This window comes from Antrostomus carolinensis, unplaced genomic scaffold, assembly GCF_000700745.2.
Source record: "Antrostomus carolinensis isolate BGI_N321 unplaced genomic scaffold, ASM70074v2 scaffold4681, whole genome shotgun sequence".
Taxonomy (NCBI): domain Eukaryota; kingdom Metazoa; phylum Chordata; class Aves; order Caprimulgiformes; family Caprimulgidae; genus Antrostomus; species Antrostomus carolinensis.
The window spans coordinates 678-14,815 of record NW_010293362.1 but is presented as its reverse complement, the minus strand read 5'-3'; the positions used below and the strand labels follow the sequence as shown (position 1 = coordinate 14,815).

Here is a 14,138-nt window from a genome sequence, read left to right as displayed (position 1 = left end):
TGGAGCATCCCAGAGTTTTGGTGGAGTTGTTGGTATAAAGGCAGATGGATGAGCAGAGATGTTGAAGCCAGCAGGTGTCAGACTGTTACCACCAGCAAGAAACTCTAAAAGGAAAAGATGATGCTTTGTGCTGATGGAAGGCAAAATTGGGAAACTACAGGTCGTCTTCAACTGATGAATAAAAGTAGTGATCATTTGTGAATACCTGGTAATTTAGCAGCATAGCTCTTCTGGAATAGTTTTGTGGGTTTTTTGTTTGGTGGCTTTTTTTGTTGGTTTTGTTTTGTTTTTTTTTTTTAATTTATTTTTAATAGTAAAAGGCTGTGTGGATATTCCAGAATAAGATTATTCCCATACAGGGAGTTGTCTTGTAAAAGCAATTGATAAACTTTCCAGTATGGGTCAATGCTTGTGGAAGGAGTCAAGGGGAACAGTGCATGCGTACATACAAAGCAGCATAAATAAAAGCTGAACAACTGACCTGAGGAATTGAAATGAAATTTCTAATGAGGGAATAAGGCTAACACCGTGGGGTTTGGGTTAAGGTGGTATGTATTGGCTTGCAATATTTATAGGGCAGTGGAAAAAATTGGGGAGGGTATGTGAGTTAGTGAAAATTGTAAGGAGAGAAGAAGCAGTCCATAAAACGACCTGAAAAATCTGTCAATAGCACAAGAACTGCAGAGAATTAGTATTTTCTAAGAATTAAAAAAACAAAACAAAACAAAACAAATCCAAAGAGTCTGTTTAAAAAGACAAGAATCTGTTTGAACTTCAGTCACACCAAAAGAGGGAGAGAAGGAAGGTTTTTGTTGGTGTTTTTTTGTTCTGTTTCTAATAAGTGATAAGGCTAGTAAGGAATTTGCCTAAGACTCAAAACATCACAGGACAGTTCATCTCTTCATGTGTTGATGCAGTTTTATTACATCAGATACTTCATGACCCCTCAGCTGATTTGTCTGATTTCCTAAATATATGTGGTAAGTATGATACTATAAAAAGAACCTGGATTTTTATTTTATAGCTGAAAATAACATTTCTTGTTCAGTGTATACACCTGTGATTTTGGCTGGTTTCTTTTGTAAAGCAGACAAATTTTGATATATTAGGAATCTAGGAATAGAAATTAATTCAGTATCATTTTTTTTTTTTTTCCTTAGTAAAAGCTTTTTGCTTTTCCTTATTTTTTTTGTCTACAGAGTGACTGTCAGCACTTGCAGTGGACTCCAAGATCAATTTTAGCTTTCTGAACACGTTGTTCTTTGTTCTTACAGATTGATCACTTTGGGTTTGATGAAAATCTTACATTTCTGCAGCGGTATCTAGTAGCAGATCAGCACTGGAAGAAAGACAATGGACCGATACTATTTTATACTGGCAATGAAGGAGACATCACGTGGTTCTGCAACAATACGGTATGTAGAAAATAGATCCATGAATTACAGTAGTGGTGTGCTGAAAAATAAGGAAGAACAAGGAGACAGAGTCAGAATATTGTTTAAGAAGCTTGTAATGGTTCTTAGGATTGTTACAGGAGGAACAGGAAGGTGAATAAAAGCACAAAAAGAGTTTTAGGGTGTTCAGGGTCCTATTTGAAGCCCATAGAAATCAAGGGGATGCACTTGTATTAATTGCAGTAGTGAAGAAAATTTGCTGCTTCACCTGGAATAGTGAAGAAGATTTCTAGAGGAAGCACGATAAGGTGTCTCAAGCTAAGAACACATAATTTGGGACCAAATTGCACCTGTCCCAGTATTTCTAGTACTTCTGAATGACTGAGTAAAATGGGAGGTTTTGATGGGTTTTTTTGTTTGTTTGTCTTAAGAAAAATGTGAAGTGAAATTAAAGGGGCTGGAAATCAAAGATGGATGATTCTTGTTCTCTGGCAACACCTGTGGAAATTTTTACTTGTCTGATACAAATGCAGAATGGAGTGTGTGGGCATTTTTCAGCCACTTCAATGCAAAGTCCAGCAACACAACAGGAGGTGGCATGTGTAGGCTCAAAGCAACCAAGGACTGCTCACACACTTTGTTCTGTCAGCAGGTGATCTCTGTCTGCTTCCATAACTGGTGGTAACAAGCTACTGTCAACAAGTGGTAACAAGTTGTAGTTATTTATTAAAAAGAAATGTATTGCAATGCTCCAGATTATTGTTTATTGCCAAACATATTCAGTGTTTTCTGTAATGTAGCCCTAACTCACAGACATGCTTTTTTCCTGTAGTGTTTTTTATTTCCTATGGATTTAAGCTCGTGCCATAGAAATTCTGGCAGGATTGCCTGTGTGTGCTCACAAAACAATACTGCTTAATATTTTGCAGCATTAAAATATACATATTTTCTTTGTATGCATCCCTGTCTCTGGGTGGGTGTCTGTTTTGTGTGTTTTCTTATTTCAGTGATACTTTTAAACCAAATTACACTCTGTCTTTATAGATGTATTTTGGTGGTGATGTCTTTCTAATCAAAGAATAAGAGTTGGAATACACTAGACTGAAAGTAGAGACTTTGAAAATAATTGATTCAGCTTATTTAAATGTCTGTTTTCTTCCAAACAGGGTTTTATGTGGGATGTGGCTGAAGAACTTAATGCCATGTTAGTATTTGCTGAACATAGATATTATGGAGAATCTTTGCCCTTTGGGAATGAGTCTTTCAGTGTAAGTATTGTCTTTTGTCTTCCTTAAATGTGTTCTATACAAAAGTAATTCTACCTATTGTAGTTCTTGCCAGTACAGTGACTGTTAGCTTGAGTAAGATTTAGATGTGCTAAAAGCACACAGCTATCTTATTTTTGTAACTATCAATTCTAGGATATAAAAAGAAATCTGGGGTTTTCTAGCACTTCAAGGGACACCTGCAAAGAATATTTTGTTTGTTACCAGGTGCAGATTTAGAACTTGACAGCTACTGTGGAGAATAGAAAGATTATTGCTGGAAATTACTCCTGTGCTGTATATAACCTATATAACCTGCTTTCTTTGTCTCAGGATTCCAAGCATCTGAATTACCTGACATCAGAACAAGCTCTGGCAGATTTTGCAGTACTAATTGAGTACTTAAAGATGACCATTGAAGGAGCCCGTTACAGTCCTGTCATAGCTATAGGAGGATCCTATGGAGGAATGCTTGCAGCCTGGTTTAGGATGAAGTACCCCCATGTGGTAGTTGGGTGAGTGTACTCATCCTGCTCGAACAGAGAACAGGCACTTGTTAACTCTGTGCTATAAATATTACAGCACTGGGAGAAGTACCGTAATTCAAGCTGGCTTGAGTTGTTCACTACTGGGAGGAGGAATTAAGTTACCTTGAATTTGGGAAGAGGCACTGTTTGCCTAATAAAGGCAACTGTAGATCAGCAGGTATTGGATGGTATATATATTCAGAGCTATATGTTAGTTTTGTATAAACAATTATTATGAACACTGACTTTCCACCTATTTTTTTTTTAGTCCTGGTGACCTGAGGCAGGTCTCTAATCTCTTCAGTGCCTTAGTTCCCCTCTGGGAAACAAGATTAGCAATTCCTCTACTTTATCTGCTAGAGAGTAACTACTATACTTTCCCTGCCTCCCCCAGTCCTTTACACTTGCAAACTACCCAAACACCATGTCCTCCTACCTGCCTTATCAACATTCTTATAACAAATCCCTCACTGAAACCAAAACACAGTGCTTTCTAGCTACTAAGAAGAAAATTAACTCTATCCTAGCAAAAACCAGGACAGGCTCTCTTCAGGTGAGTTTGCACAATGCCTAAATGAAAAAGACCTAAATGAGAATGAAAATTAATAAAATAAGCAAGTCTGAATTTCTACTTTGTGTATTTACTGATATCTTTTTACTGGAGTCCAAAATGTGTAACTTCCAACAGCCTTTCCATTCAGACCTATGGATTAGTTTTGCAGGGTTGTGGTTAGTTCACCTAGGCCTCAGTGTCCAAGCTGAATTATTAATTGCTACCTAGATACTGGCTCTGGGGAGGTATTGACCAGAGAATGGAGTTCAGGATGTGTATATTTTTCAAAACAATCTTTTCATATCCCTTTGCAGAGCTCTGGCAGCCTCTGCCCCAATCTGGCAGTTTGGTGATTTGGTTCCATGTGGCACTTACTTCACCATAGTGACTAATGATTTCAAAAGGAGTGGGACAGGCTGCTCAGAAAGCATCCGGAATTCTTGGAATGCCATTAACCACCTTTCCTCAACAGGTGAGACCTCAAAGTGATGTTCAGGATTGTGTTATGACTTTGTAAAATCAGCAAGTGCATTTTGCAGCTTTCACCTATAAATGTATTGATTTTTTTTAAACTATACACTTAGTACTGAAAACTGCCAAATGAGCTCAGTGTTCTCTTTTTAAGTGCCTGTTTTGTTGGCTCACAAGCTTCTTTCACAGCTGATGTGATTCAGAATCCAAATCCAAGCATCCCTAAAGTCAGACAGGACTCCAGACCAGAACCTCAGGGCTTGTATTCCTTTCTGACAAAGTAGTCCAGATAGTTATTACTCTAAAAAAATAGTTTAAATACCAACAGAAGCAGTCAGGGTAGAAAATCATTGCAATCATTATGGATTCAGTGCTGTGGATTCAGTTGGACTTAGTCTTAAGGGTCTTTTCTGACCTAAATGATTCTATGATTCTACAATTACCTGAAGGGAAGTTGTAGCAAGGTGGGTGTCAAGCACTTTTCCCAAGTAACAAGTGATAGGATGAGAGGAAACAGCCTCAAGTAGCACCATGGGAGGTTTAGATTGGATATGAGGAAAAATTTCTTCACTGAAAGGGTTGTCAAGCACTGGCACAGGCTACCCAGAGAAGCAGTGAAGTGCCCATCCCTGGAGGTCTTTAAAAGATGTGTAGATGTGATGCTTAGGGAGATGGTTTAGAGGTGGGCTTGGCAGTGTTGGATTAATGGTTGGACTCAATGATCTTAAGGGTCTTTCCAATCTATATTCTAGTCCTTGCACTGTGAGCTGGCTGGTTTGACATTTTCCTTTCATTGGAAGAAGCATGCCCTGATGTTACTTCCTATCAAAAGAAATACCAAATATCTTGTAAATCTTTGGGTTTTTTTTAGATAATGTTATCTTAGGTGTGACATACCTATATGCTGAAGTATGCAGATTGTATTTCCCTTCACTTAGAGGTGCTGACTAAAATTTGATCTGCTATGCTTGTATGTATGTAGAGTAATTTCACTAGATTAGTTATGTATGTTAGTTATTTATTAAGTGAAAATATTTTTTAGCAGCAGCACAACAACTATGTGTTAATGGTACAATAAGTTAAATATTATTTTATTTATTTTTTTATTAAAGATGCAGGTTTACAGTGGCTTTCCAGCACATTTCATTTGTGCAGCCCATTGAAAAATCTTCAGGATGCTGCTATATTGAAAAACTGGCTGAGTGAAACATGGATAAACTTGGCTATGGTGAACTATCCCTATAAAGCTGACTTCTTACAGCCTCTGCCTGCTTGGCCTGTACAGGTAATAGAGAACTGATGTCTTGTAGAATTGACCATTTGGTTTAACTAATTCTCTTCTCTCCCAGCCTGCATCTTTTCCTTTATTTTTGTCTCTGTCAAGAAAGAACCAGGGCAATATCTTCTTGTGCATCAGCTTGTTTGTTGACTAACCACCACTTGTAGGGCTGATAGGTTGCATCAAGAACCCAGAAGAAAAGTGCCAGGGGTAACTGAAAAAACTCAGCTGTCCTGCAGAGTTGTTCTTGAGGAGCAGAAATGTTGCATGAAAAGCACATGCAGTTAAGAGCTTCTGATGTCAGGCTTAGCTGGTGGAGCTTACAGTTAAAGAGAAAGTTTTGAGAAAGAGAAAGTTTTGAGCCTATGTCCTTTTTGATGTGAGAGAATTAGTGAGAGGAAATGTGGGTTCCCACAGATGTATTCCTTGCAGGGCCACTTCTCAAAGCAGAACCACTTTTCACACTTGCAAACCTTCACTTGTGCAGTTCTGTTTATCTGCAGAGCTTTCTCCAAGATCTCTATTTTCTGGGAGTGTTTTTCTTCTTTTAAGACCCTGAATTTCCCTGCATAACTTTTTACCTGCCATATACAGTAACCCAGTTAGATAAAGTATTAGTATTTTTAGCTATTAAACAGCAATTAAAATAAAAAATTTCCTTTGTGTAGAGCTGTCTGATGGAGAATGGGAGGGACATTCATCTGTTCTGTGTGGCTGTCTGCAAAGGGCAGTATGAACACCTTGAAAGTTATTTCTGCTTTGTTCTCAATCTGACACAACTTAAGAAATGTGCTCACCATCACCACTGTCCATGCTATCTCCAACTGAGGTATAAACCTAAAATAGAGAAGGCTGTGGCTCATCTGGACCATGCTGATATGCAAAATCTGAGTTATTTAAGCTATCCTGATACTTTTTTCTGAAACAGAAGCTCTAATCTGACTCAGAGGATAAGAAAGGGGGGAAAAAGGTGTTTAAGTAGCTGGATATGTATGTATGCAACTTAATCTGTTCTCTGTTGTGGGCTGCCAGTACTTTCTCACAAATACTGATCTCTTGTTTCTGCCATGCAATCTGAGCTTCAGCTACAGGGTGTCTGCAGCCCTCTGCTCTGCTATCTGTCTGCAGTGTATGTTTGCATGAATTAGTGAACTCTCCAAGCCTCTAATTGCTGAGTTAAGAACTGATGACAGAGCTAGCCAAACCATAAAACCTACTTGGAATGGCAAAATGTGTGAGCTGTGCTCTGTTGTTGTCTGTAGGGAACAAGATTCTTAGCTGCCACAATGAAAATGAGGGGAAAAAAGATTATACAGAGGAGGGAAGGATAGTAAGTTCACTTTTTGGAAGATGCACAGTTTGCACTGGCCATGTGAGTTGTCCCCATGTGCCTCTGCACCTGGTTTGGAACAGTGTTGCAGTCGCAGTGCATCCTTTGCTCCCTGTAGAGAGTAATTTTGGATTCTTCCGATGGGCTGGGAGCTCAGATTAATAGCTTTACCCTTTACTGTTCTTGTATTAGTCCCAGCAACATGGGAGCAGGGGTAAAGAGAAAGCCTTGCCAAAGAGAATATTGTTGCTTTAAAAAAAAATTAAGATGAAAAAACTTTCTGAGGCAGTAGCTTTTGTGTTTTCTGTTTGCTTTGTTTTTTCCACTACTTAAGTCCTCAGTTAGGATTTGAAATTAAACTCTACCCAAGATTGTTCTTAATTTTTCACCAGCAAAACAGTTCCTTGTTCTGCCACTTCATATTTTCCAAACACTAAGAAGTAGGAATATTGCAGTACTGCTGTATGAAAGGACTTAACCATGTTAGAACTTTATTTATGTAGGTGTTTCCATTTGTACTACAGCAAACTGCAGGGAGCTCCTGGAGGCTTTTTGTTAAATATTTGCATGTGTTATTTTTCATTACAGAGGAGCTAAATATGCTTTACTAAGTAAGATATATTTTAAAGAGTGGGAAATGGATTGAAAAGCTTGGTGAATGAAATATTAAGGTTGTACTGTTTTTAAGGTTTTAATCAGGAAACATGAAGTTTCAGGTTCCTCAGAGTAGCACGCAGTATGCAAATGGAATACTGTGTTTTATGATGATGCTCAGGGTGTATCATTGCATAGAAAGACACTTTCTGGAAGAGGTCTGACTGTACTTCAAAAAGAAATAGATATCCCATCAGGTATCATGTATTAATCTTTATTTCTTGCAGATTTAGACCTTCCCTTCTCTGTTGCAGGAAGTCTGCAAGTTCTTAAAGGATCCCAGTCTCTCTGACAAATTGTTGCTGCAGAATGTTTTCCAGGCAGTAAATTTATACTACAATTATTCAGGAGAAGCCTCATGCTTAGACATGTCTGAGACTGCAACAAAGAATCTGGGCCAGTTGGGTTGGTACTATCAGGTATGCACTCTATCCTTTCTGAATTGTAAGTCAATGAGGTTTTTTGGCTAGAGCTGATGAGGTTTGTCAAGTCATACAGCTGTCAATGTATGGCAAGAGGTGGTGCTTGGGGACATGGTTTAGGGCTGGACTTGTCAGTGCTGGGTTTACAGTTGGACTCTATCTTGAAGGTCTTTTCCAACCTAAATGATTCTATGATAGTTTGACTGTAATAACTGATCAAATGCTTCTTTGAGCTTTTTTTTTTATTTAGATACTGCACTAACCACTATTGGACATTCTCCTGGGAATACATCTTGTTGCCCTGTTCTTTCTTTCAGACTTGCACTGAGATGGTGATGCCCATGTGCACAGATGGTGTCAATGACATGTTTGAGCCTCAGAAATGGGACTTTGATGCGCTTTCAGAAGAGTGTTACAGGCTGTGGGGAGTGAGGCCTCGCCCCTCTTGGATTCTTTCTGTGTATGGAGGGAAAAACATCAGTTCACACAGCAACATTGTCTTCAGGTGAGCCTTGTTCCAGCTTCTAGAGTGGAGTCTTCTACCAGTTTGGGTTGCAGAGAGCCTGCCCTGAGTAGGAAAAGGATCTGTCTCCAGTGCTCCAGCTCAATGAATGATGGGCATGCTTTGTGTTGCTCCTGAGAGTAAAATGGTCAATCTGCAGTGGCCAAAGAAGCCAACTGTTCTGTCACTGCCTGTGTGACTCTAAAAGAAGAATCTGGGTTGGGATTCTGCCAGATGTAATTTTCTTCATGTGAATTCCTTATCTTGTGGCCAAAGTCCAGGTTTCCCATGCTGGTAAATCCATCTAGCTTTTATGAAGCCAAAGCACTGTCTCTTCTACATAAAAAGAAAGTCTAAACAAGCTGTAGCTGTAACACCAGATCTCGGCCACTAAAACTGTTGCTCTGGGTGATAGCCTTGTGGAGGGGCTGGCGTGACATTCCTTTTTTCCCTTTGATACTGAAAAGAGATGGAAGTAACTTGGGGAGCTTTCCTATCACTGCCAATTGCCCTTTTCTTTTAAGGGTAATTAGACAAATTTCAACAAACTTGTGTAAGATCCAAATACAATGAGATGTTTCCATTCTAGCAAAAAAATTTCTACAACAGAAATTTGTCTTGAAACACCTTTGTGGACAAAATGGGAAAGAAATGTTTCAGTCTGGTGCAAAAACTAGAGGATGCTGCTTACTCTCTACTCAGCCTTCACTTTCCTTATTTTCAAGGTTAAACTCTGCTTTCCTTAGAGGGAGATTGCTGTAGCTGTGCTTCTGCTGTGAGGTGGTACAAATTTTGAACAGCTACATACTGGCTGTTCATTAGGTTGTTATGTCTTAGGGAGGCATTTAATAATTGAAGCCTGTGCCCTCAGGAATCCTGACTTGCTGTACTGATTGCCCACTGCAGGCAACTCCTGGATATACTCCTCTGTGCTCTGGTTCAAATTGTGCAAGGCCTTTTAAAAAAAACCCAACAAACCCCACCACTTCTTTAAACCAAAAGCAGAAATAGTCTGTTGGATTTGGTTAATAGCTGTATATTTTAAAAGTAAAAAGTCCTCGCTTGATTTTGGTATTATTCTCTGGATTTCAGCTGTTAGTTTTGGCCTGTTGCTTTCCTCTTGTTTGCCTCTTGCTGTTTCTGTCCCAGCAGGATATCTGCTCTAGAGTGAGAAATTCCACCCTTTTTTGGAAAAAAAGAATTAATAATTAAAAAACCCCTGTTGGTTTAACTTGATTTCTGCAGTGTTGCTTATTTCCAAGACTTCACAGCTCTGTACAGTAGAAATCCGCTTTGTAAGCGATAGACAAGCAAACAAATCTAAATAAGTGTTTAAGAATTTATGCCAGCTGAAGGAGCTTGAAATGAGAAAAGCTTGAAAGCAAGCAAATGAATGAAGAAGTAGTGCTGTACACACAAAGCTTTGGATCTCAAGCTGGGTTGTTTCTCTTCAAACAAATACATTGTCAACACTGTACATTTTATATAAGAGCCTTTTATCCTCGAGCACTGCAGAGTGCTTTACAAAAAATATCCCTGTGTTTACCAGGGGATGTGACTCCCTGTGGGGTAAAAAGCACTGTGTTTCAAGTGTCAGGCAGCTTGCACAACAGTTTAGCGCAGGAAAGAAAGAGTACTCCATCTAAACAGAACAGCTTTAGAGTGGATTTATCCAGCCACAGTGGGATTTGGCCAGGATGCTTCATCTGATGTTGCTGCTTCTCCCTCTGCAAGCAGTGTGTCACTCTGCAGATTCACACTGTGCTGTCTCTGTTGTGTGGTATGGATGCAGGAATCTCCAGTACCACTTTGGTACCTTCTTGGAGGTATGTAATTAGTGTGTGAGTGCTTACTCGGGCTGTGGGCAGGTATTACATGCCTGTCCTGGGCAGTACGTCTTTATTAATACACTAGTTTGAGGAAATTGGGATTCTCAGAACCCCCTTTGCCTTCTCTCTTCCAGCAGTTTCCACTCCTGGTACTCTTACTGGAACATGCTCTGTGTGTGGTGTGGAAGTGGAGCATGGAGGTGGAAATGATATTTTAACACTGTCCATGCATGTGGTGGCAGAGGGCTTGTAGGAGTTGTCAGTGTCTCATTATCAGCATCTTGTGGTAGGCAAAATCATCCCAGGTTATATCAGACAGTAGGAAATTGATGTGTACAGTCTACAAATAGATGTTTTCCAATCTGGATGGATCACACCTGGGTTGTCTGCTTCTAAGTTAGGGCACCTACCTGTCCTGTTCTGCACTGGCAGGGGAGAGGCAGAAGGTGAAGGCTGTGTTTTGGGAGAGATACTGGAGATGTGTGTAGACGGGGAGATTGTTGGCATAAAAGAAGGGAATGGAGGAAAAGAGAAAGCAGAACAATGGCTGGCTGAAGAGAAAAGGTGAGAGAAGAAAGTTAAAAATTGGAAACTTGGTAGTTTTGGAGAGTGGGCGTGTTAAAAAAGGATGCACATGCAGTGCTGCTGAGATTGTGCAAAGCCTCTCCTTGTTCTGGGCAGGGCTGGAGGGCTGAGGCAGCTCTGAAGAGGTGCTGAAGGGCACTATTTGCTGTGGGATGGGCAGGACCCTTTTTATGCTGTCCAGGAAATACGGTGAATTGAAAACAGGACTAGTCTGCTGATATTTTGCATTAGTCTTTTTGTGAAGCCCTACTTGCCTCACCACTGCTGGAAAGTAGTGACTGACTCTTTTTAGTCTTTCTCTTTTACTTCTGTTTACATTGGGAAACTTCTGTCTTGTAAGATGGGCAACTGAGTACTTACATGCATGGTTAGTTTTAACACATAAATAATCCATTCCAGTCGATACTGAATGATCTTATTCTGTAAAACTGTCAAGACTTATGACTCTTTTGTGGTGAGCCCTCCATCCCCCCTCCTCTCAGCAAGGATCACTTCCCAAACTGTGTCAATGCCTTTGGTGCTGTAATTTGGCAGGAGCCGCAGGGGACGCAGCTAGAAGCTCCCAGAGAAGGCAGGGACAGTGTTGTTTTCTTGTGGTGTGCTTAGTTTCCACATGACTGGGACCAAAAGATCCAAGTCCCGTGTACATCTTGGGTCTCTCAGCAACTCATCCCCCTGTTGCCAAGGTACTCTGCTGATTCAGGCGACCTTTTAAATCCAATGCTTTTTGCTTGTTGGGCAGCTCTGGATGCTTTTTGTTTTGCAGATACAAAATGTTTCTCTTCTCCTAAGTCATATTTAGAATCACTGAAAATAAAGAACTACAGAGATTCAAGATACTTGAGTTGTTTTGGGGGTTTTTGGGGGTTTTTTTAATGGAGAAACAAAGTATTAATTCAGACCCTGTCAGGTTTTTACTCTGGCTATTTCTACAAAACTTTTTTTACTCATTATTTCTTTGTCATTTCCTGTGGTATTTTTCTGGCTGCATATCTCTTAATTTCCAAGGATGTTTTAATTTTTTTTAGATCCTCCTAGAAACTTACACTGACATACAATAACCCATCTCTAATGTTTCCTTTTGTGGGCAGGTTCAGTGTTTTAAGTGAGGAACAGATCTAGATTTGCATAGTTCTATAAGGATATGGATGTTGATTTCTTTGTGCAGAAAGATGGACCACATGTGGGAAGAACATTGCAGTAAAGGAAAATAAGATGTGGTGGGGATTACTGGGTCAAGTCCAAAACTAGGCATGAGAGATGCAAAGTTCTCACCCTGGTTCAGCTGATGGCTTGCTCCATGGACCACGCATTATTTGAAGCCAGGTCTACAAAGCAAGGAATCCTTTTATTGATTTGGGGTGAGGGAAGAGGAAGAATAAATTATATTAAGCTCTCCTGTCAGAGAGTGTTTTTTGACAGATTCTTGAGGGATTAAAGTTTTATTTTAATATGATTGTTAGTAGAAATAAGGGGACTAACAGAAGGTCCAAATATTTATTTGCAAAATCAGATTGGCACACAGCTGGGACAGCAAAAGGTAGAACTTCCTGAAAATTCATCTCTAAAGGGTCCATTTGGTTATTAGTTCATGGCAGACTGTGAAGAAGGACAGCAAAGTGCATTGATTTGAGAATTTGGACATGTCTTGGCACAAGGGATCATGAACTTTTTATGACAATGACAAGTGGCAGCAGACCTATCTCCAGAGGCTATGGCAATATTGTAGGTTATTATCTGAATTAGCAGATAATTAATGACAGAAGCTGCTAATAGCTCTGTACCTCTGTTGAGAAGACTCCTCTCAGCAGAGGGATGGGCACAAGACATTAAGACAGGGTTGAGGTCTTTGTCTGTACATATGGAAAACTAGTTGGAAGTCAAGGTGGACATACTGATGTGATCTGCAGCCCCACTGACTGCTGTGCAGATGTACCCTAAGGAGATGTTCTTTCCTTACAGCAACGGTGGCCTGGACCCATGGTCTGCGGGTGGGGTGACCCAGAACATCAGCGATTCCCTCGTAGCAATTGTGATCCCGGATGGAGCCCATCACCTGGACCTACGCAGCCGTGACCCTTTGGACCCCAAATCTGTGCAGCAAGCTCGAGCCTTGGAAATCTGCTACATGAAGCAGTGGATTGAAAAGGCCAAACAGAGCCACTGAAGTGGCACTGCAGCCACTGTGGCCATCGTACTTCCATTGGCTTTGCTGGGAGCAGGGCCAGGCCTTCTCACACGGTCATCTGAACATTTCACTCCTGCTTCCTCACCTGTGTTGCAGTGCTAACCATTGCTTGTGCCCATGAGAGAAGCAGGCAGCAGACAGGTGGAGAGCATTGTCAGATAATAAACTTGAGTCAAAGTGCATGGATTGAGCTGCCTGCTCTGGCTTGCTTTCCTCCTCTGCTCTTCTCAAATGCTGTACTTCACCATAAAGTGTTCCTGTTGTAGGCTTGATGCCTTCCTTGCTGTGCTAGGTGATTGTCCTGACTGCTGGTATGTACTGTGGATTAAATGGCAGTGCTGTTGATGATGAAACTCCTGCTGCCTTCAGGGGGATTGAATTTCAGACATCCTCAGCTGGTGTAAACTGCCATGGCAGGAGTGTGGAGATAAGGGGGGAACTGAAATCACATCTTACTGTGATGTTTGGTGGAGAGGTAGGGAAGGCATAGGAATCAGTGCTTTACCCTTTGGAATCAATGCTGGAAAAGAAGTAAATATCTTTTTTTTTTTTTTTTTTTTTTTCCTTCCTTCCTTCCTTAGTTTTCTGGCAGCTTATTAATCAAAGTTGTCTCAGGTGGCTTTTCCATTCTGCGCTGTACTGAATGGTCAGGGCTGGGCCCGGACTCACTCTGCTGATAATTGGCTGAGCACACACAGTCTGCATCAGGGTTTTATTTCTTCCTTTGCTGTTTGTCCTAATCCTGAAATATCTGTCACTGTGATGATAGTTGCCAAAGAAAACTCTGGGTGTATTTTGTGTGTGTATGTGTGTGTATCCCCCACAAACACTTGGCTTTTTCAACTCAGGAAGCTTTCAAAACTATTCTCTTGAAGAGCAAATGTGACACTTGTGCTGGCTAGACCTTATGAAGTGACAAATAATTGGGGCTGTGCCTTGTGTGGGTTCCTCCCTCCCCCCCGTTCTGTGTATTGTTCAAATTCTGCATGATCTGTTTGCTGATGGCTCTTCAATAAAAGCCTTTTTTAAAAAAAATTGTTTGCAGGACAAACTATTCAAAACAGAGAATGCTGCTATCCTCTTGGATCAGCCTAAAGCCTGATGCTGAGCTCAACAAGCCAGGTGCACTGGGCTTTCTG

The 14,138-nt window shown here is 40.5% G+C and overlaps 1 protein-coding gene across 1 annotated transcript; it reads left to right on the top strand.

Annotated features, from left to right (window-relative positions):
* Positions 1 to 1,280: 1,280 nt before the first annotated feature.
* On the top strand, positions 1,281 to 13,043 carry PRCP (prolylcarboxypeptidase). The gene is made up of 8 exons (XM_029087273.1): positions 1,281 to 1,415; positions 2,561 to 2,662; positions 2,993 to 3,174; positions 4,054 to 4,211; positions 5,323 to 5,495; positions 7,728 to 7,892; positions 8,213 to 8,400; positions 12,774 to 13,043. Exons 2-8 carry the CDS (start codon positions 2,567 to 2,569, stop codon positions 12,976 to 12,978), a joined length of 1,167 nt encoding a protein of 388 aa, XP_028943106.1. The 5' UTR covers positions 1,281 to 1,415; positions 2,561 to 2,566; the 3' UTR covers positions 12,979 to 13,043.
* The last annotated feature ends 1,095 nt before the right edge of the window (positions 13,044 to 14,138 follow it).

Excerpts from the sequence above, each read along its gene's own strand:
- PRCP (XM_029087273.1), top strand. The coding sequence starts at position 2,567 with ATGTGGGATGTGGCTGAAGAACTTAATGCCATGTTAGTATTTGCTGAA. Across the intron at positions 5,496-7,727 it reads TGCCTGCTTGGCCTGTACAG|GAAGTCTGCAAGTTCTTAAA; the intron begins GTAATAGAGAAC and ends TCTCTGTTGCAG. Across the intron at positions 7,893-8,212 it reads AGTTGGGTTGGTACTATCAG|ACTTGCACTGAGATGGTGAT; the intron begins GTATGCACTCTA and ends TCTTTCTTTCAG.